The sequence below is a fragment of the Octodon degus genome, unplaced genomic scaffold, assembly GCF_000260255.1.
Source record: "Octodon degus isolate 3935 unplaced genomic scaffold, OctDeg1.0 scaffold00049, whole genome shotgun sequence".
NCBI lineage: Eukaryota > Metazoa > Chordata > Mammalia > Rodentia > Octodontidae > Octodon > Octodon degus.
The window spans coordinates 532039-558527 of NW_004524625.1; the positions used below are offsets into that span (position 1 = coordinate 532039).

General features: G+C 36.2%; 1 protein-coding gene and 1 non-coding gene across 12 annotated transcripts in view; one reads left to right on the forward strand and one right to left on the reverse strand.

Annotated features, from left to right (window-relative positions):
* Positions 1-4270: 4270 nt before the first annotated feature.
* The window catches only part of Emsy (EMSY, BRCA2 interacting transcriptional repressor), a 93669-nt gene continuing 71450 nt past the window's right edge, over positions 4271-26489 (reverse strand). For 5 of the 11 annotated variants that reach the window (XM_023716637.1, XM_023716634.1, XM_023716633.1 and 2 more), the window contains 7 exons: positions 20846-21010; positions 18665-18820; positions 17584-17625; positions 14425-14624; positions 11351-11914; positions 9969-10469; positions 4271-4660 (listed from right to left, as the gene is read on the reverse strand). In XM_023716637.1, the coding sequence (XP_023572405.1) occupies positions 4466-4660; positions 9969-10469; positions 11351-11914; positions 14425-14624; positions 17584-17625; positions 18665-18820; positions 20846-21010 (1823 nt within the window). In that variant the 3' untranslated portion in view covers positions 4271-4465. Of the gene's footprint in view, positions 4661-9968; positions 10647-11350; positions 11915-14424; positions 14625-17583; positions 17626-18664; positions 18821-20845; positions 21011-26489 lie in introns of those variants that run through there. The other 6 variants (XM_004632504.2, XM_004632501.2, XM_004632503.2 and 3 more) reach the window with 4 other exon arrangements.
* LOC111817136 lies at positions 21088-21189 on the forward strand. The gene has a single exon (XR_002821399.1). It is a non-coding gene; the product is annotated as a small nucleolar RNA U13 (small nucleolar RNA).

Below are 26489 nucleotides of genomic sequence, written 5' to 3' on the forward strand. Positions count from 1 at the left end.
CCACTTGGGCAGAGGAAGACTGCTTATCTATCAGTGTCTCAAAAAGCAATCAGTTAATATGGCGCTACAGCAAAGAACTTGCCCAACTCAGGATTCAAAGTCAAGATTTTTTGTTGTTTTTAAGTAGAGCAAAACAAGTATGTTTTAAGTTTGTAAACTTATAAGCTAGGTCATGTGAGCCTTCCTCACAAGACAAATCTGAACCTACTGTATTTCAATTCTTTTACAATATATAGGTCATCAAGTCGGCTTACAAACTTACAGAGGCAGCAGATTGTTTTTTCACTATTCTGGGAAAGGTCTTGCTTATAAAGGTGCTGTCTCATTCTACTTCCTCTTCTATGAGATTCATGACACATAATTGAACTAAAAAAAAAAAAAAAAAAACCCAAAACTTGAATTTAGCACTTCTGTGTGAAGGCACTCTAAGGTAAGGAGTGGCTTTGCTTACACCACCCCACTCCTACAGTAACCTCCTTCAACAGTCAACCCTGCATAGTGGCATAAACATAACTTTTTAACTTGAGGTTTGGTGTACCCTTCAACTTCTTAGCCCACATTTTCTCTTTATAAGGTGGGAGTAGTATAACTATTGGACTGAAAATATTAGTGGCATCTGGGTTCATGAGCTTAATTCTTTCCATGATTCTAGCTGAAAACCAAAATGGACAAAAACCAAATCAAATTTTGCCATAAGATCAATATTGAACCTAACCACTGAATTGATAATGAGCACCTAACTCTGCCCCATCTTCATAATTTGCCTATGGATCCAAAATAGTTTGTGTTATGCGGAAACTAACCTGCAGCAAGAATGTGACTTGGTTAAGGTCATATAAGTGAAAATGGAGAAACCTGGGATTCAAATCCAGCCTGCTGTGCAACTATTGATTTTGTACTGTTTCCTACTTCTGCAGGCTATTATGAAAACTTCACAAATACATTTAAAAAGCAAGAGTGCTACTCAAACTATGCAACTTAAGATGATGAATGTTACATTAGAGAGGAACATTTAGAACCCAACCTAAGAGTTTAAGAGTAAAGAGCTCATGACTGGAATATAAGTTACTTTGCTAGGAGCAGCACGTTTTTTTATGCTTCAAACATTCTCAATGTAAGAAAAAAGAAAATAATTCAACTGAACACCAAGTCAAGGGCTTGAAATGTTTCCCAAAGACATAGCAATGGCCAAGATGCCCATGACAAGATGTCTATCGTTAGCCATCAGGGGAATGTAAATCTCAGTAAGGCACCACTTTACATACTAGTGTTACGAGGACGTGAAGAAAACTGGAGCCCTCATGCACTGCTGGCAGGAATGTAAAACAGCCCGTCTCCGGGGAACACACTCTGGCAGCTCTTTAAGAAGTTAAGCAGGTCCGTATGACCTAGAGATTCCATTCCTAGGTATACCCTCAGGAGAATTAAAAACAAAAGAAAAACTTGTACAACAGCATTTGTAGCAATATTACTAGAAAAGACCAAAAAATAGAAACAACGTAACTGTCCATCAACCGATGGATTTTTTAAAAACAGTGACATATCTATGTGATACTTAGAAATACAACACTGATACTTGCTACAATATGGATAAAAAGAAATAAAGCACTGATATCTGCTACAGTATGAGTCTTCAAATTATGCTAAGTGTAAGACATTAGTCATTAAAGACTATATGATTCTATTTATATAAAATGTATAGAACAGGCAAATCCAGATAGAAACTAGAACAATGGTCACCAAGGACTGGAGTGGTGGGGGTGATAAGGTGAGGTGTTCAAGGATACACAGCTTCGTTAGTTGATGAAAACATTCTAAAATTATGATGACAACAGGTTGTCCAACTTTGAATACTAACAGCAAAGGAACTGTACACTTTAAATGAGCAGAGACAAAGCATGTGGATATCTTAATAGAGCTCGTATGTTTAAAAAATAAATCTTCAGTTTACCATTTGCAATCTAAGATCCTAGGCACTTATTAAAGTTTACTTTAAACCAAATGAATTCTTACTATAGATTAACAAAATTCTAATAATTTTACAGAACTGCACTATAGGCTGAATGTAATTCACAGAGGTGACTTAACCAAATCACAGAATGGACTTACAATTACTTTTATGAACTTAAACATGAAAATGCCAATAGACAGAATGCCAGGATTTTTAGTAAACAGATGTCTGGAGATCTACAGATGGCCTCATCGTTAACTCACTGAACGGACAAGTCCAAGAATCATCCTTGTTTCCACCTCCCTTGAAGCCTCCTGTTTATAACTCCATAAGGGTAGGATATGGTGTTTGCACACTATAGCACCCCTTGTGCTTAGAACAGTGTGTGGAACTAAAAAAGGGCCTAACTACTATTGTTGATTAGTTCATGCAGTATTTGAAATTAATACTTTTAAAGGAAAGAATTTTGAAAACTCCATGCAGTTTCACATGCCAGTCCAGTTGTTAAACATATTAAGGCTAATTCTGAAAAGGGACACAGTATGCTATGCTGTTAGAATACGCAGAACACAACTTTATTCAAGTTTGTTCTTGTTACCTGGTCCATGAATATTTAAAAGATACTTTATTTTATAAAAACTTCCATCTGTAAGTAATGGATTGATCATAACAGGGGCTTAACTGGAATACATGGATAGGCTTAGTGGACATAAACCCCTAAAATTGTATACTTTATATGAAATGTAACATGTATATTAGCATGTGTATCTTTTTGGTGAAAGTTCATAGGATTCTATGACCTATGAGAAGTTAAAAAATTAACTACAAATAAAGTCACAAGTTTTTAAAACATGAATTTGTACAATGAAATGATATGCAACAGCTCCATCTATGGGTAAGTCACTATCACCAAGTACAGAAATTTACAACCACCAGCAACCAGTGCATCTTACAAATTTTTGTGTTGAAATCTTCAGTGTTACTTTAGTGGGAATTTATTAACCATATTATCACAGCTTTTTTTCCCAGATAGATGCAAAAATTAGACTTGATGAATTCTACTTACAGTACTTCAGCACCAAATAATTGGGCAGTTATGCTGATATATGTATGTACAATTCAACATTTGTCAGTCTTAAAATGCTTATAGTGGAAATCTATATAAAACCGTTAAAAACTTTTCTATTTACAGTTTTAAAAATGAAAAGTATAGCTTCCTTTGCCACAACTTGTCAAAACTCTTACCCTCCCACCTCATTACCTAACTCATGACAGACAATAATCACAAGATCAAACATAGTGATTAAACAAACTGTGTCCTAAAAAGGTAGAACACTTAAAAACATTACATTAGAACTGTAAATCAACTTTTTATACATTTCAAAGAGGCTTAAACAAAAGTATATAAAATTATTTTAAAGTCTCAGTTATGAATGTGCAATTTCAACATTAAAACATCATCATGTGAATGAATAGTTTTCCTTAATGTAAATGAACATTTCCTTTGGGCCAGAAAAAAAAATTTTTTTTCTCTGTAATACATTTTCTAATAAGTTTTCTTGAAGGGGACTGGAGGAAGGATGGGAGGTGAAAGGGGATACAATCCTTTTTTATAAGAAATGTGTCAGGAGGACAATGGCCTGCTTTGAAATGTTTACATTTAAATAAATAGAGTACAAAGGGAAAACAATAAATTATTATACAACCACTGAGAACGTACAAGCCACCCCAAAAGTACTTCCTACTGTTTGTGGATCTGTTTTTTTGCCATCCAAAGAAGTTTCTTTAATGCCAGTATTTCTCTAGATATTTATAAACTAATTATCCACTGAGCAAACGTAAAATGTTAACCAGTTCAACACTTCCAGGGATTTGCAAAAACTGTTCATGACACATCATTTCAAAATACAAACTATTCACATTCTCCTTTTCTGATGGTATTTTTCGATGGCAATTTGCACAATGGAAACCAGTTGGGAAACATTCACAGGAAAAGTCTCTTTCCACTGCAAGATAAAACTTTTCCATTGGCCAAAGTCCAACAGAGAAACAGTATCAGATCTTGATTCTCTGTAGATGTGCATCTTCTTTTTTTTTTTTTTTTTTTCAAAAAAATTTTTTTAAAAAAGTACATTCCCCTGTGAGTTTTAGTTTGCTAAAATGCTATTCCTGTAGCAATATCTTATTGAAATACTGCTGTTTCAGGGTCCATAGCTTAAGTACGGGCAAAGTGCTTTTTTTTTTTTTTTTTTTTTTTTTTTTTTTTTTTGACATTAGAATTCAAGAGTTTCCCTGGACACTTGGTAACCAAGCAGTTTTAGTTTGCTAAAATGCTATTCCTGTAGCAATATCTTATTGAAATACTGCTGTTTCAGGGTCCATAGCTTAAGTACGGGCAAAGTGCTTTTTTTTTTTTTTTTCTTTTTCTTTTTCTTTTTGACATTAGAATTCAAGAGTTTCCCTGGACACTTGGTAACCAAGCAGGTTTTAAAGTGCACTCCTATATCCAAAACACTAGGACCGTTCGGCAGAACTCTGAGAGGGGCTGGGCTCAGTTCCCTCCTCCGTGCTACTATCTATGTCCTGTTCCATTGCAGTCTCTTCATCATCCAACTGCTGACTGGTGAAGTTGTTTAATTCAAGAAGCCCACTGGGCTCCACAACCACGTTGGAGCTGGAGTGACAAGGAATAGCATACTGGGGAATGGCCTGAAAGAGAAGATATAAGAGACAAACTTTACAGTAAGAAAAGGTAACATCAGAATTTCCCCGACACCACTTAAAAAAGAAAAAGCTGACATTTATTGGCAATCTACTACATGTCAGGCACTGTGCTAGGTGCTTTCACATATGATATTCTACATCCTCACTAATACTACAAGGAAAATATTATTCCCATTTTACAAATGAGGAAACTAAGAAGGTAAGAGGCTTAATCAATCAAGGTCACACAGATATAAAGGTTAATGCCAGGATTCAAATCCAAGTCTTATATAACTCAAAGTGATCTTTCCATTCCTTAATGACACCTCTACAAAAGAGGCTAGGGTCTATTACCAAACTCAGGAGACAGAATTTAAAAAATGCTTTCATTTGATCATTAAGAGAATTAGATCAAATGTTGTTCTTTACTACCTGCACGTGTATGATTTGCTGATATCAAAACACTATATATAAAGCCTCTAGTGGCTTTATATACACTATATATAAAACCTCTTAGTGGTTCAAAGGATAGTCATTTGCTTATGTCATGGGGTAATGAACTGTGTTGAAATTGACAGTATTTTGTAAAACATTCAAGTACAAGAGAGGCCAAAACTTGTCCTATGAACAATAAAAATATCAGTAGACAAACTTAAGTTATGGGCCTTTGAGTAAGTAAATACTGTGTGAATATTGCCTTGTCACATTCTTTTTCCTCATCTTTACTAATATTAAAAAAGAACATCAGAGTTCGTCATATCCTATTAAAACTGTACAGTTACTTTCTTCTGTACTTACTATACAAACTGTTTATCATGACTTGAGCATCATGTTAAACTCATTTTACCTGAGCGCTTTTATTCTAGTTCTTTCTCTCCCTTCTGGAATCCTCTTCCTCTAAAACTCTGCAAGGTTGGCTCAATTCTATCATCTGCATCTTATCTCCAATGCTTAAAGTCAAAGGGGTGGAGATGCTTTCCTTTAATGATCACCAAATTAGAACTAAGGGGTTGGCCTATCCCCCAGCTCTTCTATAGTCTGTTATATTTTATTCACTATATGTACTGAGCAGTTTGTTAGAACTGTTCCTCACTCTTGGAATGTAAGCTCTGTGATAACATGGACAGAGTAAAGATCCTGATTATCTTATTCACTGCCAGATGTCCAGAGCTTTCAACAGGGGCTACACACATTACATGCTCAATAAACATTTAATAAATGAGCAATATATTGTGAACATTAAAAACCCCAGAGCAAAGCTGAGTAGGAACACTTTGCAAATGTACTCAACCAAAATAATTTTTATTTCTTAATTTTTTTTTTTTTTGTGGAACTGGGGATTGAACTCATCCTGGTGTTTGCCAGTCAAGCGCTTACTTAGCCTACTGAGCCATCTCCCTGGCCCCTTATTTGTTAATTGAAAAAAAAAAAAAAATCAGATTCTAGTGATTCTCCTGTCTCAGACTCCCCAGTGCTGAAATTATAGGCATGTGCCACCACACACAGTTTTGGGGCCTGCACAGCATGTGATACCAGAGATCGAACTTGGAACCTTGTGTTTTACAGGTAGGTACTTAATCGCCGGGCTATCTCCCAGGCCCCAAAATAGCCTTTTAAAGGGAAATGTAAATTTAATTTTAACAACAGCAAAAAAAACAATGTAAGATGCCTAGCCATTTGTTCCAGCGGTGGAGTTTTGTTTGTTTCTCTTATTTCACAGAGTTGATCATCATGAAAAAAATATTAGATGGGGTCAGAAGACATGGATTTTCGTTTGGCTCTGGCTCTGATTGCTGTGTGACTCAGAGTAACCATCACTCTATTTTCTTTAGCCTTAACATTCTTGTATAAAATATGTTAGTTGGAACACCTATGCTCTAAAGATCCTAGTAGTTTTTAAAAGGCTACAAAACTGACAAATTCCTTCAGGATAAAAGATACATATCTTGTTTACTCTTTTATCTTCAGTTAGCACAGGGCCTGAAACATAGTGGTTAAATAATACATGTAGAATGAATGAAGAAATGAACCAATAAATGAAATCAATCTGTCTACAAAAGACAATGCTTATCATTCAAAGTACTTCAATTTTTGCACTTCACAAACTTCTATAATGAATAGGGTATTATAAGTATTACTTAAAAAATTTAATACTTCAAGAAAAGTTAAGTATAACTGATCAAATCTGAAAATGATTAAGCAATGTATTAATGATGAAAAATAACAGGAGGTATCTTTATTTAATACTGCTTTACAAGCACTTGACCAAGCACTTTCTATAAACTGCCTCACTCAATTTTCAAAACAAGGCAGTGAAGTACATCGTACTGTTTCTATTTCCTAGGTAAAAAAAATTGAGGTACAAAGATTAATGCAGCTGCCCAAGCCACAGTGCTATTATGTATGAGTGCGGGTGGGAATCAAATCCAGGCAATTTTGGCTCTAAATCCTTGGTTCTTAATCACTTGGCTGCTATCTGTCACACTAACACCGCACATCTGGCACAGAGACATGTTAAAATGTGAGAATTCTGTGGAGAACCTACTTATAAGTTATCATCCTTGGTATGAAGCATATTATTTTTCACTCCTGTTAGTACAATGCAGAAAATTTCTGAATAAGCTAATATTATTTTCAATGTAGCAAGTATACCAATCTAAACTCCTAGTAATCACAGTAATTTTTAGTGTGAAATTAGAAATGATCACCATCTACTGGACAATCACTATAAGGCAAATACTATACTGTGCTAGGTGCTTAATTCTGTGTGCCCCTATAAAGTGAGCATTACTTATCCCCATTACAGATGAAGGAATTAAGGCAGACTGACAGTAGACTGCCCGAAGTAGTGAAAAGCAAAGTCAGGAAACCATCCTTTTTCCATTATATATCCTATCTCTTCAGGGAAAATTTTTTAAAAAGCACAACAAAACTTTTCATTAAGAATCTACTAAATCTCAAATGGAAAAGCAGTCACTTTGTCTCAAAGACAACAGCAAATGAAGTAACTTCTTTTTCTCAAACATTTGTGGGTGGATTCAAAACTAGTAAAACAAGTACTATTGAAAGGGTATTTGTCCTTTAAAATCTTGGAAAGTCTCAGAGAGTTAAAGGCATATTGGTTTTGTTTTACTCTGATTTTTAATCTATATGCATATAAAACTTTCTCTCTTGTACTGGTTGAACTAGAAAGTAAGATGTTTAATGTAGGTTACTACTAATAAGCACAAAAGAATCATGTATAAGAATCCAGATTTAAGCCAGGGAGATATCTCAGTAGAATAAGCTCTTGCCTGGCAAGCACAAGGACCTGAGTTCAATTCCCGGTTTTGCAAAAAAAAAAAAAAAAGAAAGAAAAAAAAAAGAAACCGTATTTACGTGTTAAATCAAATGTAAAGTTTTTATTGGTAGAGTGACTCATGGAAACTTGTATTGGCTTGGTCTGCATGCTTAATGATGTGCTTGTATATCTTTTTAAGTAAAAAATACACAAGCGAACCAAATTTTAAATGACAGTCAATCAATAACTGCAGAATTGTTGTCTGTTATTACTCAGTTGAACTTTACAATCATTTATCACTAAATTGCACATTAATTTTATTTATTCATCCTGTTTTGTTTACAGTATAATACCTCATTTTAAAAGTAAAAGCCATTACTGCTACATTTTATCATTTTATTAAACAGCTAAAAAATTCATGTAGTTTTTTTATATATAACCTGTTAATCATGATTTTTGTATCTGCCACAGTAAAGTAAAGCATTGCATAGTACTTATCAGTTAAAAAAATCTAAATCTGTTTTTAATAAAGAGAAACATTATTTTGACTAAGTGGCTATTTCTACTATTTTTTTTTTACTTATCAAGCTCACATACTTAATTATATCTTAATTAGTTTAACATTGATCAATGTAAATTCTCTCATAGCTTGGTATTATAGCAGATGAACTACAAAAACTACTAAGTAACATGGTATTAAATTTATGGTAAGTTCTTGTTATCTTTTTTTTGGCAGAACTGGGGATTGAACTCAGGCCCTTGTGCTTGCCAGGCAAGCACTTATTCTACTAAGCATCTCCCCAACCCCTTGATAAGTTCTAAATAATTCACATATTAATAAGTCCAAATTCCCAATTAACTAAACTATATTGTTCTACTGCCTTCCCAGACTACACACCAGGTTGGGAAAAAATGACAAACATTAAGAAAACAACCTAATATCTCGCAAAGAGAGAAGGGAGAAAAACACAACTCTTAAGGGATAGTTTGGAAGGCCGGCCAAATAGCTCAGCGGATTAAAGCCCCTGTAAGCAGGCACAGGGGCCAGGAGTTCAATCCCTGGCCCCACTGTGCCAGCTCAGCCCCTGGAATGTGCTGAGACAGCAATTGAGACTGGGAGTGGTGGCACGCGCCTGTAATCCCAGCTCTTGGGAGGCTGTCAACAGGCGGGTCACTACGAGTCCAATCTAGTGGACTGGACCCTGAACACCCTGTAGATCTTTCTCTAAAAAAATACCGAAAAAAAAAAAAAAAAAGGATAGTTTGGGTTCAGTAATTCTTTAATATTGATCTATTATGCAAGACGACAGATGGCTTCAGAATGAAGGGAATGTGAAATAGAGGAAATATACTGTCAATAAATCATTTTGTTGACTGACCAGTGTAGGTATGTACTTCCCAATGCAGGGCAATAACCATATTATCATCAAAATAAAAAGCAAAATTTATAATTCTAAAATTAGGCAGAAAAGTCTCTTAGAAACATTCCTGTAGAATATATTTCTCCAAACATTTCAATTAATTGAAGTCTGATTGTCCCTAGAACCAAATTTGTCCAAGAACTAGGATTGTTCTTAAAAAGCAGTTTCTGAAATTAACTTAAGTAGAATTACCATTTAGTTATATTTTAGGATTTCTTGAGTAAAGATTGAAGATCCCCAAATGCAAACCCAGGAAACTGCTGATTATTTTGGTTTACTTGCTGAATTAACGAAGGAAAAGTATGGGTTATAAAATCAAGCTGACACATGGGCTTGCGGCCCCTCCCTGCCTCTAAGTATTATGTGACAATATCCACCAATTTTTGATGATTCTCTTCCAAAAACCAAACATAAATTTATGTATTTGCAATAGTTATTAAACCAAATTTGTCAACCACCATCTCAAAGGCAATCTATTTCTTCTTGCCATCTGGGCTTGACTTTTCCTCTGATGTTCCAAAATGCACCAAACCCACAACTTCCCATCTGCCCAAAATTTCTCTCTCTCTCTCTCTTTTTTTTTTTTTTTTTTTTTTTTTTTTCTGATTCTTACCTGGATGATAATTTCTGCTGGATTCTCTTCAGCTTTCTTTTGGCCTACATTCTGAATACGCATGAACTGGCCTGTTGTAGGCACTCCTGGTACATCGATTTTCCTGGTCGTTAGGGGAGGGCCAACAGCAGATGGATTTGAACAGGACTCTCTACATTTCTGTTGCTGAGGAGTGGAATTCACAACCCCTGCCACCACCATGTGGGTGGAGGGTAATGATCCTCCTTCACCAGTGAGCATACTAGTGGCAAGAGCCTTCTTTGGGGGATCCACTACCATATGCTCTACATTTGTATCAATCTGAGCTTCCATCAAAGACATTTTCAAAATATCTGAAACTGCTGTCTTCTCAGAGGCCTGAATGGGAGATATGCTTGTAACTGGTGATGTCAGCTTAGGCACAGAACTGCCACCAGTTATCTTTGTAACTGTGGGAGGCTGGCGCCCCTCAAAAGTTATCTTTGTAACAGAGGATCCTTGGGTTATAATTGGCTGCTCCACCTGAAAATAAATTGGGGTTGTGTGTGTTACAGCTACATTTCTTTGAGAAAAACTACTTAAACACCCCAAACAATATGGCAAAAAAAAACATTCGTGCGGTATACTAGGAAGACATTTTGAAGCTCGATGTTTTAATAAGAGGGCTGGATGGGAAGGATCTGGTTACTTCTAAGGAACCTAGGGAAAGAGGAGGGGTTAAAAGAACTTTTGTTCAGCCAGCCAAGGTTTACAGCAATAAAGGAAAAAAAGTAACAGCAGCCTAGTTTTATTTAGAGATTTAAATCCCTAAACAGTATATCTTCAACCTGGCTCAACTTATTTCATATAATCATTGGCTTTTTAAAATAAAAAGCAGTAGGATTTTGTTTTTCAATCTTTTGCTTCAAAAACTTTCACAAATTTATCATATATATATAGTCATATACACATAAACACATATATTGCTCCAGTCACTGATTTTTGCTAACAAAATATTTCCTTTGATTATCCACAGTAATTCTGTAATTTAAAGATAAATCTAGAAGATATATTAATATAACTAGATGGCAATGATGAACTACAAAGGAAGATGTTTAGTGCAGTTCTTTAAAAGACTAAAATTTACTTAGCATTATAAAAACTTTGGAATATTGCTTCTATGCACTGTTGGTCAATGCTGAAATGATTTCACTAAAAATGCCTAGAAAATCAAGTTCTGAATGCTATGCTTTTTGTTCTTCCCTAGTATCAACCTTCTGATGGGGCAAAATAATACCAGTGTAATGAGGCTTTCGGATTTCCTCTTGCCAGGAGAAAGCACTGCTATCATATCAATGATGTTCTCATTTTTTTTTTCCGTGAACAGAGAAGTTTAACTTTGCATGCTATCAATATTCCGTTACCTGGCTTGCCGGTTGTTTCTCTGATGAGGCAGGGAGCGACATTTGGCTCTGGGGGGTTTGGGGTTGCACGTAGATTTTTGGTTGGTTCGGAGCCTGCTGCAGCTTGGGGAGCTGCTGCGTAGTTTTCACTGCAAGCACCTGTACTACAGTTTGCGGGGGCTGTGCCATTAAGGTAGGAAGCTGCCTGTCTTTGGCCACCATGGGATGCTGTGTGTGCTGTACATCTGGCTTAGGCTGTGCTTGTTCTTGCTGGAGAGGGGTGAGTTTTTGATGCCTGATGGAAAGTTGGGGCATTTGCGGGAGTTTGTGCTGGAGCTGGTCTGCCTGCAGGTGGATGGTCTGCTTCTGTTTAGTCTGGAAGCACTGCAGAGTTTTCACTTGCAGCTGAGTCTGTTCCAGCTGGGGCTGGCTAAGTTTCTGCTGTTTGGCTGACTGTGACTGAGTCAGGGCAGATCGGTAAAACAGACCTGTCTGAGGGTCTAAAGTGTCCATCTCTTCAACCTCGCCCTCCTCAGTTCCAAGTTCCTCGCTGTGTTTGGTAAAAGCAGTGTGACTGCTTAACGCCTAAGTAAAAAAGGCACAAAATAAGAATGAAATAAGAAAAACACCTACATCGCTACATTTCCCTGAACTGAGAAAGACAATGAGATTTATTCAAAATTTTAAGAGCCTAAGAAGACCAAGAAACCTGAAGGGGCTTTAGATAAAAACTTGCAATTTAGACATGAAGTACTTCAAAATATACTCTACTCACTTTTTTTTTTCCTACTCACTACTATTGAAAAAGTCCTAGAGGACTTTTATAGTTCACAGATTAAAGAAATAAGGTGAGTCTACAATCCCAAAAAGAGACAAGGGCTGGCAAGATAGCTCAGCAGATTAAAGCCCCTGCTTAGGCAGATGCAGGGACCAGGGTTTGATCCCTGGCCTGCAGTGCCAGCTCCGCCCCTGGGGCACACTGAGACAGCAATTGAGACTGGGCATGGTGGGGCATGCCTGTAATCTCAATGCTTGGGAGGCTGTAAAACAGGAAGGATCGCTACAAATCCAATCTGCATAGTAAGACCCTGTACTAAATACATTAAAAAAAGAAAGAAAGAAATTCCTTCTAAAAAGGATGGCTCTATGGCTCTGCAAATAGCTTATGCTGCCTATCTGGAGAGATGTTTAGCTGTTTAAAGAAAGAATCCAATAACCAAGGAGTGAGGTATTTAAAGAAAAGCCAAAGTTATGAAAAATTCCACTTTGGCTGAGTACACATCCAGAGCTGTCCAGGTTAGGGATATTGTCTGAGAGATGTGCCCACCCCAATTCCCAAGGGAATCTCCCTAGGAGAAGGGAGATGGCTCATCAGGTTTCAGCAAGGTCTACAGATACTCTGATTCTATGCCTACTAACAACAGCTTCTTAAGAGACCAGGACGGAAGGAGCCCAGAAACAGGACAGGTCATTCGTGTCAGTGGCAAGGGAGACTGCCTCTTTTCAGTTGTAACTCTAGTGGAAAAAGGCACCATCCTGAGTGACAGGGTTAGGGCCTGCCTGTCTGATCTCCAGATACTTAGAGAAAGTCAATGTTAAGACCTGCACATAAGGACCAGACTGAAACTTGCCACCTAGCAAAATGTCTGACCAGCTGACCCTCTGGGACACCACAATATCCACCCTATTCCCATCCTTCCTGTTGTCTTTTCATATACTATATAGTTGCTCTCAACTTTAAAAGCTGAGATTGAAAAAACTCTCCATGGGCCTGGGAGATGGCTCAGGAGAATAAGGGCTCCCTGGCAAGTATGAGGGCCTGAGTTCAATCCCCAGTTCCACCAAAAAAAGAAAAAAAAAAAAAAAGACAACTCTCCTTGTAGCCTTATGATTTAACATATATAGATTTTTCAATCCAACACCTCTTATTGCCTTTAAGGTAATCTGCCTACTAGGTTCAACTGGTACCAGCTAAGTGCTGGTGAGTTAAGAAAGAAACACCATCCTTAAATCTGATACCTATAATAGAGCAGTTGACATCCTGGCCCTGCCATCTGGGGCAAGTTACTTAAAAGAACTCTGTAAGCATGAGTTTCCTCACTTATAAAAGAGGATAATAGAGTTACTCTGCAAGATCATACAGAGAATCAAACAAATCAGCATATTTAAAACTCAAAGCACAGAGTCCGACACAAATCAACTTATCCACTACTTTTTTTCCTTTCTCTGCTACCCTTAATTCTAGATTTCTCTATTTTACATTAATTCACTCTACTTCCTACTGTTACTTCTTTAATTGGTTGTACATAGTTTAAAGTCTAGTATTAAGGCCAGACATGGTGATGCATTCCTGTAATCCAAGCACTAAGGAGGCTCAGGCAGGAAGATCACATGAATTCAAGGTTAGCTTGGACTAGTGAGACCCTCTTTAAAAATTTTTATTTATTTATTTGTGTGTGTGTGTGTGTGTGTGTGTGTGTGTGTGTGTGGCCAGCTCAGCCCACCAGGGGGCGGGCTGGCTGGCATGTGGTGCTGGGGGATCGAACCGTGGTCCCTGTGCCTGCCAAGCTTGTTCCAAGTAGGTGCTTTAGACCACTGAGCCATCTCACCAGTCCCTGAGACCCTCTTTAAAACAAAAAAAAAAAAAAAAGAAAGAAATCCTCTAACATTTATTAATTTTCCTACTTATTCATAATTTCCCCATAAGGGTTAATTATAAAAGTATAAAACAAAAACAAAACAAAAAAAAGTATAAAACAGAAGCAAACAAAAACAGAGAAGTCCAATAGCTAATAGCTAAACAAACCAAATGCTTTTTCACTTAAGAATCTTAATTAGTTCTAAAACAGTAAGATATATAGAAATGACTAATTCTGATATCATTAGATTCATCTATACATCTCTATGCTTTTGAAATGCTAAGCATTCACAGAAGATTTCAGATTTAAATTCCTAATTATTTTCTGACATTAAGATCCTAAATTCATTTTGTCTATACACTACAATTCAGTTATTTCTCTTGAAACAGGAAATGAAACTGGACCTTATTTCAAGACTAAGGCAGAGAAGATAGGGCAACAAAGAAGAGATACAACCTGCTGCATAATATGGGTGATTGCTCCAGGGGAGGAAGCTGGGATGGATTTCACCACCACTGAAGTTTGTGTTGCAGTCTGTGACTGAGCCACATGTTGGAGTAAGGTCCGCTGGGGCTGAGAAGGTTGTTGGGGCTGGGAGCGATGGCTGACTGAAAATAGAGGAGGTGATGATATTTCTCCAGAAATCGCCACAGCATCTGTAACCAGTAGTCATTTTAAACAAATGTCTATGAGCTTGCATCACAGAGAAGGTGGTATTGTGAATTAAGAAGCAGAACACAAGAATCTGCTCATCTATGTACTATGCGAATCTACAAAGGTCTATCTTCTCTGATACTTTTCTCATCTGTAAATCTGGGACAACAGAGCCAAATGATTAAAGGAGAAATGTATACCGTGAGAACTATTATCATCAAGGAATAACAAACCCTTTAAAGTTATATCTTGTGACTTATCTTTCTCCAAGGACTTTTATTTTCATTTAGGTAACAAAACAATGAGTTTCTTAATGCCAGACACACCTTTAAGGACAGTAAAGCAATGCCAGTTCTTTAATCTATTGATTCCTGTCCCAAATGCAAAACAAACATTAAATGCATTCATTCTTTTTCATAAAGCCTTGCCATTTCTACTTGAGAGACACAAATGAAGTAATAGATTTAAAAAATAGTCCTTAAATTGTAAAGTTGTGAACAAATATAAAAGAACAGAAAAATATCTCAGATTTAGCTCATCTGGACAACGGGCAAGAGTACAGTATAGAGGTGGGCATATAGCTCAGTGGCACAGCACCTGTCTGGCAAGCACAAGGTCCTTAGTTCAATTCCCAGTATTCCCCCTCCATCAAAAAAAAAAAAAAAAAAAAAAAAGAGTATAGTGAAGGAAACCACTTCATTGCTTATTCTCTTGCTACAAAGATCCCATGGAATAACCAAAACTACATCTAGGCATCAATCTATTATTTTTACCAACTTTAATTTCAACCTGTTTTGTTTTTTTTTTTTTTTTTTTTGGCTGGCTCAGGCTGCCTTAAGGGTGGGTCTGGCTGGTAAGGCATGTGGAGCTGGGGATCGAACCTCGGTTTCCTGGGCCTGACTGCATTTGCATAAGCAGGTGCAACTGAGCTAACCAGCAGGCCCCCCAAAAGTTGAGGATTTTTTTGGGGGGGCTGGCTCAGGCTGCCTCAATCGTGGGTCACGTAAGGCATCTGGAGCTGGGGATCAAACCGAGGTCCCCTGCACCTGACTGAGTTTGCCTGTGCAGGCACTTACAACTGCATTAACCCACAAACCCCTGAATTTCAACTTTTAAACTTTATAAACAATTGTCACTTCCAAATTTATAAAACTTTAAAAATACTTACAGTTACTGGAAAGTCAACCCTTTGAATTAGGAACAAATAAAATAAATCTGCATATTAGCTAAAAAACTTGAAGTTATCAAAACTCTCAGTAACCTATGGTTCTAACAGTCAAATACTCTGATCTAAAATATTAAGTAGTATGAGTTCTATGCTTAGAAAAAAAAAAGAGGTGTCCAGAACACTATAGAAATATAAAAGTGCTATTTTATGTATTATCAAGACAGACCTTTAAAATTATCCACTGAAATGTAAATATTTATGATACTTTTTAATCTATATTCACAAATACAGTGTTTCTCTTACTATAAATGACATGTGATACAAGATTATAGGCAGCATCACAATACTTTTGTAAATTTCTGTTAGTTCCTTACTGTATTTTACAGTATGTTTAACATTTAAAATTTTTTTCATTAGTTTTTGGAGACAATCTCGCTGTGTAGTTCAGGCTCCTCTTGAGCTCACTATATAGTTCAGGCTGGCCTCAAACTTGTGGCAACCCTTCTGTTTCAGCTTCTAGACTGCTGGGATTATAGGTAAGCGCCACCACACCTGGCTTAAAATTAATAAAATATTCTATATGTGCACAAGTGAAATGAAAAAAGTAAGGTTTATGTCAAAAACAACTACTGAAATAATTTACAATATTACTGAATAGGAGAAAAAACAAATTATGATTATATATATATTTTTAATGTATTTAGTACAGGGTCTACAGGGTCTTACTACACAGATCAGACACATAACGATCCTCCTGTTTTCAGCTTCCCAAGTGCTGGGATTATAGGCACGTGCCACCATGCACTGTCTCAATCACTATCTCAGTGCACCCGAGGGGCAGGGCCAGCAGGCCAGGGATCAAACCCCCACCCCTGCGTCTGCCTAAGCAGGTCTTTAATCTGCTGAGCTCACTATGTAGTTCAGGCTGGCCTCAAACTTGTGGCAACCCTCCTGCTTCAGCCTCTAGACTGCTGGGATTATAGGTAAGCACCACCACACCTGGCTTAAAATTATTAATTAATTCTGGCTGGCCCAATAATATCAAGCAAAAACATCAATAAAGTTTTTAATGGAAGCATCATTAAAAAATGAATGACACCTGATAAATTTCTGATGAAATTATCAGACTATTCCAAGATTTTTGCTGCCCATACAAATCCTCATAACTATTATACTTCTTAAACATAGAAAAGCTGAATTCAATAGATCAACTAACATTACATAAAAATGATTCTTCTTCAACATACTATAAATTTCTTCACAGAAAGACTCCTGAGTTTAAGAAACTAAACTTTATGAAAGTCTAAGGAATGGGGCCAGGGAGATGGCTCAGTAGAATAAGTGTTTGCCTGGCAAGTGCAACGGCCTGAGTTCAATCCCAGGTTCCACCAAAAAAAATAAATTAAATAAAAAATTAAAAAAAAAAAAAAAGAAAAGAAAAGAAAAAAGAAAGTCTAAGGAAATATCCACTATGGAATGATACAAGAAACCAGAGCAATTGGCTTTAAGCTCAACATGGCTGCATGTATGATGCATAGACACAATGAAAGACGATCACAAAGTGAACAGAAAGACCAAGCTATGCAAATACCATCAAAAGCCATTTATTTCTTTAAACATCTTTTTCCCCCACAGAGTCAAACTGCTAATGCTGATAAAGCATCCCACTTTCATTAAGTGGAGCTTACCTTTCCTCTATCAGATCAGAGTGGAGCACATCCATTTAACTGCTTCCCCCCAAAACAATCATCTTTTACCTTCAATTATACTTCAAATGGATGCATACCACTTACCTAGAAGGGGAAAAGCAACCTCTGTCCCCTCATCAGTGCGTTCTGAAAAGGATAAGGAAGAAATCATAGATCTATTAACCTATTTATCACTTGATAATCGTCTATCCTATAATAATAAGCTCAACATATAAGCTCACATATCTCCCCCCAACATACTGATCTTTGCTGTAATTAGCTTTCTAAGTATCTCTAAAGTAAAATTCTAGATGACTTTTCATGATTTTAACTAGATTTTCCTCCTTTTAGGACAATACTAACTCATTTAGGACAATACTAACTCATTAGTTTTAATAATATCTCCTAAAATGATGCCAATGAATTTCTTTTTTCTATAGTATTTACAGTATTCAAATATTTGTAACTTTCCTTTAATTACTTCTTAAGAAAACTTACTAATTAACCACTAGGAAGAATGTATGCAATGTGTGAATTATTGAAACTGTCCTACCAATTTGATGTGAAACTGTCTCATTGCTATTTATCAATAAAATTATGGGGGGGAAAAAACTGTCCTACAAAAAAAAAAAAAAAAAAAAAAAGGAAACTTACTAATTCTCTACATAGTGCTTCAAAAGTTATCTTTCCTAAACTCTTAATTACTTATATTACCATTTTTAAAACTATTTCAAATCTCAAGATAATAAAGTGTCCAAAACAAGAATATATTATCCTTCCTATATGAGTTTTCCACTTATGCCATTCCAAAATCTCATTAGTGTTTTACTGCCAGACCATATTTTAAATAAGTATCTAATCAGCTTTCTATAAGAACTCCAAAGTAGTTACAGGGATTTAAGGTTTTCTTTCTTCTTTTTCTTTTTTTTTTTTTTCTTCTTCTTTTTTCCTTTTCTTTCTCTCTTCACTTACCTCTCCCAAAACTAAAACATTCATACGTATAAACATTCTACTGATTTTTTTTTCATAAAGACAAGGTAAAATTTAAGGAAGACGTGAGTTTGCTCTGAAAACAAAGGAAAAAGAGCTAGAAACACAAAGAATACATTCTTCCCCAAATGACCATTCCACAAAGTTCAGACAGGTGCATTCCCTCCCTTAGTATTACATTTAAGAGAACACTTACCAGTAGTGATATATTCAGCCACTAGTTCTGATTCTACCACAGCAATTGATGGACTCTCAGGAGAATGTCTCTTTTCCTGGGTCATCTGAATAGGCACTGCCATTTGACTCAAGTCAATAGTAGGTTGTCTTGGTTTAGATTCCAACTTTTCTTTTACTGCATGAAAAAGTCAGGAGGAAAAAAGTTAACTTTTATCATAAATAACTACTAAAATTTGCACTGTCCATGGGAATAAAGAACCAGACCTCTGGATGCCACACCGGCAGAGCCTAGGGAGACAATGAAAACAGCAGACTGATACATACGCCTATAAATGGTACAACTTGCATAACCATACCCAGCAGTCTATTAAAGACTCATAATGTAATCAAATTGTCCCCCTACTCCCACCCCAATCATCACTAGGTCAAATCAGAGGTTGTTTCCCTCATATAAATTACCCTTAGGTTATTCCCTTTACCCCTTGAGGTAACTTCCTGGTAACCCAGAATTCACCAACCTAAAATAAAAGGATGGTTTGTTCTAGGGCACATCTGTCCCCCAAAACACAATTCAATGACCTTATTTTGATCTACTAAAATTTAAGGTATCTCCCACACCAACATTACAAGGTCTATTTTTTTCAATGACTATTATAGAATAAAAATTTTCACTGTTAATAAAAACTGGGCTCTCTGTTGGTACATAAACATGTGACAGGACACTTTGGAATCAGGAATGGTTTCTGTGTATGGATTCACTTTTTATTTTATCTCTTTTTCTACAAGTCTCTTCATTCCAAGTTCCTATCTTCTATAAAGAAAAGCAGGTGACAAAATGTCCAAGTTCAAAAATAACACTGACAGAAGGACTAACCAAAGACATATATAAAATGGTAGTATTTTTAAGGTAGTACTAGAGTGAAAGTTACCAAAAAAAAAAAAAAAAAACCAGTAGTGATTAAGTCCATGGAAAGATCAAATCAAAACCATCATTCTAAACAGAGCGAGCAAAGCAAAATAAAATGAATACAAGTCTCTCCACAAACAGAACAGTGAACTAGAGATCAAAAGTTATGGGACTACTCTCAACTTTAACGCCATCTTCTTAGGAACCTCTGTGCCATGAGAGCCAAGTGGAGGAAGAAGCGAATGTGCAGGCTAAAGCGTAAAAGAAGAAAGATGAGACAGAGGTCTAAGTAAAATAGCTCATACACCCATGGAGCACAAAAGAACAGAAAGAATGCTGGAGGATGACAACGCTTGTGCAAGTTTTGGACTGCAAGCTGGATTAGAACTTCATTGCCATCTGATCGCCAATACCACCTCAAAAAGAGATCCACTTGGTTCCAACTAAGCAGTCTCCTGTTTTTTTTGCCCCAGACCTGTGGCATTCTGGACTACTACTGTTCTCGCTTTTGACTGTGTATAAAGTGTGTACAATAAATCATCTCTTCTGTGTTTAAAAACAAAAAAAAAAGTTGTGGGACTTTGTTCTGCCACTAACCAACTAGGTAACTGCTCTGGATTTCAGCTTGCTTATTCATAAAATGAGAGGACTGGATAAAATCATCACTACAATCCCTTAAATACTATAATCTTTGACCTGCTATTATAAAAAAACTCAGTATTATTTATATTGGGCTTTCTGATTTTAGAAAAGATATTTAGTAACCAGATATCCTGATGGGACCTTGTTATGTAACTATAGCTTTGCATGGCTGTTCAAGTGGATAACTTATACAAAGAAATCTGAAAATAAAATGAAAACAGAATTTTAACAATAGCTACTAATGGTATTTTTATTGTTCTATCAATATTAAAGATGTGAGGAGTCCTTCAATTTGCCTCCTGCTATTATTAAATTCTTCTACAACTGGCTATTTCATGCCATCCATCTTTATGCTGAGAAGTGACAGATCTACGCCTTTCAGGGATCAGAGTGCTATCCATTGTAAGCAGGAGACAAAAAAGACAGCTCTGCCAACTTGTCCATTCTAAAGACTTTCATCCATGTGTGCTTCAGTACTTCTATGCACATCTTAAAGAACAAGAAAACAGAATACACCAATGATTACAGACAAGACCGGAGGGAAAAATGTGCTCAAATAATAACAAAAACATATAAAACAGTGGCAATATTTTAGCATAAACCATCTTTAGAGAAAATATGTTTCATTCAACTGAGCATGTGAATTCATACCTGTTGTCTGTTGGAGTTCTAACAGAGCTTTGATTGTTGAAGTAGCTGATTGTGATTCACTGGATACATCTTGATATATTATGGTGGGGCTAGTTTCCATTGCAATCTCATGTTCTGACCAATCCTGACGCCGGGAAGCAATTACATGAACTACAGGCTGGGAATCTGTTTCACATTAATTTAAAAAAAAAAAACAAACAAAACACCCTATAAACAAAGTTTCTCTTTAAAATAAAAACACGATCCTTCGGTTCATGAGCATAATGACTGGGTATTCATGCCATACTCATTAGATGTGCCTCCCTCAAACCTTATTACAACATGGGCATATCACTTGTCTGATGTGAAAAAAAAATAAATAAATAAAACAATTGGGTGTTGTTGTTGTTTTATCTTTGTATTTATTGTAAACTTACTGTTTTATTTCCCCAAGAAAACTGTAAGCCCCCTGGGGCATAATTATGAATTTACTTTTTCAATTAATTTCACAAACTACACGTATAGGTGTCAGACTCTATATTTAGCACTGAAGATATAAAGAAGCTTACAGAATCAGAGGATGTTCAAGCAGTACATAGTCTGGTGCGAGAGATGAACATGTAAAACACAAAATACAATTCAATGTGCTAACTTACATAAATAGGTGTGCATTTGAGTAGGTAAGTGCATTTTTATGTACAGTAACAACAAAACATGTTAAAAGTCTTATTTTCCCTATTACAAATAACGTCACCCAAGGAGCTCCAGTGATGCAAAAATAACATCACCCCCTAGGGATTAGGAGATGGTGCTCTTTTGTTCATACTCAGAACAACTATCACAAAGTATACGATTGCAACAGCTATGACACAAAATGAGACTACTAATCTACATGAAAACCATTCCTTGACTGATTTTCTCCTCTACTTTTGGCTTATGTGTAGACCTCAATATCTACTGCCTATCAAGTCTGATGCTGTGATTCAGAGTACAACGTCTAAAACAGCAGGAGCCTGACCTTATTACCAGTACTATCTGCTTATACAGCATGCATCTATCTAGACTTCTTCATATCTCTTACAAGATGGTGTCTTGCTACCCCTCAGGTATTTTCCCTTATCACACTTCATATAATCTTAACATCTCTTAGAAGAAACCTTAATTTTATTTAATGCAATCACTGCTCTATACTAAACTCTTCACGATATCACCACTTGCCTGGAAATTCTAATACCAAAGAACTCACTACTTTCTAGAACAGTACTGTTTCACTTTACACAACTACAACAATTTGAAAGTTTTCTTTTATTGTAGTAGAAACAGATCTGTCAATTTTACCCAATGGTTCTACTGTCTGTCCACATATCCACAAAGACAAATTATTTTCCCTCTTCCATACCACAGTCCTCAAAAGACCTAACAATAGGGACCAGGAAAGTAACTCTGGTGCAGCACCTGCCTAGCATGGGTGAGGTCCTGAGTTTGATTCCCAAAAACCACGAAAGAGAAAGAGAGAGAAAGAGAGAGAAACAGAAAGAAAGAGAGAAAGAGAGAGAGAGAGAGAGAGAGAGAGAGAGAGAGAGAGAGAGAGAGAGAGAGAGAGAGAGAGAGAGAGAGAGAGAGAGAATGAACTAGCAGATCCCAGATCTCCTCCAGGCCAACCTACCTTCACATCTCTGTGATAGACATTTTGTTTCCCCAATCATTCTTCACATATGATTCCAGGATGTCTTACACACTTTTACCACTTCTAAACTAGACCTAGGATGTTTATATTCCTTCTAAGGAATGCTATATGCCTTCGCTCTCAAGGCCCTCACATTATCTAATTGCCCAGAGAGCATCACCTAAAATGTTCTACAGAACCTGTTTTTCAAGATGTTCTCCAAAAGATGGGTTCCATGGTTAAAAGACGTGGAGAACATTTTATATTATACATTTGACTCTTCTTTTTTCACAATACAAATGAGCACACCATAGCTCTAAAAAGTTCTACAAGTAGTGTGTTTTTCTTAATCTGGATTTATTCCCACCTCTACTCTGACCTATCAAGATCATCAATCTTCAGGAAAAATCCTAAAAACTTGAGTTGTGATACAGCAATGTTTTATATCATGCATTTTTATTGACTAATTTTTGAGATGGGTTTTCGGGGCCTGTACTTAAACGAGGTAGCACAGGTTATCCTCAAACTCAAAGCAATCTTCTAGCCTCAGCCTCCTGAGAGCTGGGATTGCAGGCATGGGGCACCATGCCCACTTTATAAAACACATCTCTGTATTCGCCTTATATGCCATCCCATTTTAGATTCCTATCCTTGATTTTGTCTCCTTGTTCTCTTCTACTTTACTTAATAAAATCTTAAAGCCTTTTAGAAATAAGACTGAAGATAACCACTGGGAGGAATGTATGCAATGTGTTAATTATTGAAACTGTCCTACCAATTTGATTTGAAACTGTCTCATTGCTATGTTTGTCAATAGAATTATGGGAAAAAAAATAAATTTACAGCTACTTTCGCTTAATTCAATGAGAAGAAAGAGGTGTACTAACAGTGTTTGGACAGAATATCCTATCTGCTTCTTGGACTATGTATAACCACTAAGAAGATAACAATGTACAGTGTATTAATTATCAAAACTGTCCTATTAATCAGCTGTGAAACTGTCTCATATTTATTTCTCAATAAAAAATAAATAAATAAGAAAAAAAGACTGAATATAAATGAAGAAATCTTTAATAGTCCAAAACTATTCTACTTAAAAGGCCCGCCAAGATTAGTAAAGAATTCCAGGACAGAAAAAATGTGAATTACTATCCAAATTGATAGCTTTTTATTAATTTTATTAGTAAAAATATCAATAAAAGTGATTAGATCCATTTGTACCACCAGTGGTACAAACAACCCATGCAACAGTCATACAAGTACCACTGGTAGCTCAAGTAACCCAGCAGTGAGACACAGGAATGATAGCCCCTTCATTAATGTCTTAACCCTATGTGTCTTGGCTACTTTTCTCTTGTTGCAAGGACAAAATACCTGAGGCCCAAAATTAAGGAAGGAAAGGTTTATCTAGTTCACAGTTTGTGGAGATTTCAGTCCACACTCAGCTGGATCCAAGGCAGAGTGGGACACGGCAGAGGGCAACAGTTTATCAGTGGCAGAATACAGCAAAATCAAGAGTGAAAAGGGAGGAGGAGAAGCAGGGAGCAAGCCTCTTTCTCTCCCTCATATTGTATGCAGGCTATCCATTGTAGAGTGTGGATAGCACTCACACCCATAATCCCAGCATTGGACCATGAATCAATCAAAAACTCTAGAAGCCTATCCTATGGCTGCATGAGGCTTTGGGAGGACATCTAGACACAAATTATAACACTATGCCATAGTTTCTACGATTGCTCCTCAATTGTTTGTGTAAACTTTTACTGAGTACCTACTTGCTGCTACTTGATCTCTGTGCTAACCACTAATATACAGAGATGAATATAATTGCCCTAAAAAAGCAAACAGCCTAGGGCAGCCCATTTTGGACCATTCCTTTCTCTCAGGAGATACTACTACTCATTTTTATTCCCCAATAAATTTTCCTACTCTTCAAAAAAGAATTCTTAAAGATAACCAAATAGCTTAATGAAAAAAAAAAACAATTATAATAAACAATCAAAAAGTACAAAAGGGTCAACATTAATATAACTGGAAGTGAGGCTGGGCAGATAGCTCAGTGGCACAACACTTGCCTGGCAAGCGCAAGGTCATAAGTTTGAGTCCTGATTTAAAAAATATATATGTAACTGGTAGTAAACAACAATATTGTAAGGATAACGCAGAATGAGTCACAAACCCTCCCCAAGGTAAGCAAGGGGAATCTCATGTTAGGATGATGATAAAAGCCTCTGCTCTAGTCTATGAAAAGAAAGGTTAGGAATAAAACACGAGGTCTAAACTTTTCCTCTTTGTTAACGGACATAGTAAAGGAGTTCAAAAACAATGAGTTGGTTGCATCAAGGTATTTTCTTAGCATGAAACATCCTCATTTAAGAACTTACAAAGGAAAAGTTTCCACAAAAATTTCTTTTTTTTTTCTTTTTTGGTACCAGGGATCAAACTCAGGATCTTGCCTTTACAAGGCAAGCACTTATGCCACTGAGCTATCTCACCAGCCAACAAAAAATTTCTGAAGACAAAATAATGTTGAGTCTTCCTTTGAGTAGATACCAATTACTGAATGGCCAAAGAATAATTAACTTCAGAAAATCATGTGTGGATATTAACTACTTCACAGATCACCTAAGTATCACTCAGATACCATACTAGCTTATGTACTGCCTTTCCCAAGCATCACTCTGGCAGGTGTCATTTCAACCAGTTGATTCTCACGCTGAATAAATTTAATAAAATTGTGACTTTTAGATTTTTTGTTATCTTATTAAAAATTAACAAAATAATATGCAATTTTTTTGTCATCCTGTATTTAAATAATTGGAATGGTAAGTGGTTAAAACTAGTGGATACACATGGAGAGAAAACATTCTCTCAGGCTTTCACAGAGAGCACATTGGCCAAGCAATGGCCATGACTCATCCACATGGCTGACACTGACAATGGTTCTACAATCTGAGGTACAGGATCTCAGGATAAATCCTGAGGGGATTTCACTGACCTTATCAGACCTAAAAGCTACAACTCTTGTTGCATAGGTCTTGCTTTATCTTGGTCTTAACCATCCAGCAGAAAAGTATAAAAAAGAAGTATAAGAAGTAAAGCCATTAAAAAAAAAAAAGAAGTAAAGCCATGCTGCTATGTTGAGCTGTAGGGGACTCAGGTCAACAATTTCTGACACTGCCAGCCAAGTGGAAGAACCAATACTATTATGGACTACTGGACTCTTTTAGAATATTTTGCTGAGTTAACACACCTATAATAATCAAATGACGGAACTAAACAAAAAAGAGGATACAGACGAATGTCCATTTTGTATCTGTGTGTTCAAAATGGTTAGGACAGATATATAGTTACATTTTCTTAATGAATAGAGGGATTTGTTCTAATAGTATTTGTAAATAGGATATCATGTCTGCATCTTGTACAGCAAATAACCACTAGGAAGAGTGTATGCAACGTGTTGATTATTGAAACTGTCCTACCAATTTGATTTGAAACTGTCCCATTGCTATTTATCTCTCAATAAAATTATGGGAAAAAATATATATATTAACCACTGTTTAAAAAAATAAATAAAACAGCACTGGCATTCCAAAAAGAAAAAAAAGAAAAAGGAATGGAATTTGGGTACACTCCCATCACCCCAGAAAAAAATAAATTAATTAAATAAACAAATAAAAATTACCTTTCTTGCCATTTTACTTTACTATGCTATGTTCATCTATCTTTTTCTTTTAGTTAAATCCTATGAGAAAAATAGGTCTGGAGCTGTATTATTGTGGTACGTGCTCTGAGGGACTGACACGATTATTTTGTTATTTTTGGGAGTAATTAAAATGACCGATTTATAGAAAAAATAGCAGTATTTTTATTCATAAGTAAACATAATCAATATCTCTATTATATTCCTTGAGCTGCCCAAGAAATTCTGTTCCTTTTTAACCTTTCTCTTCTACCAACTTCCAAATTTCTTGTTGGTAAAATCATTGGATTTATTCT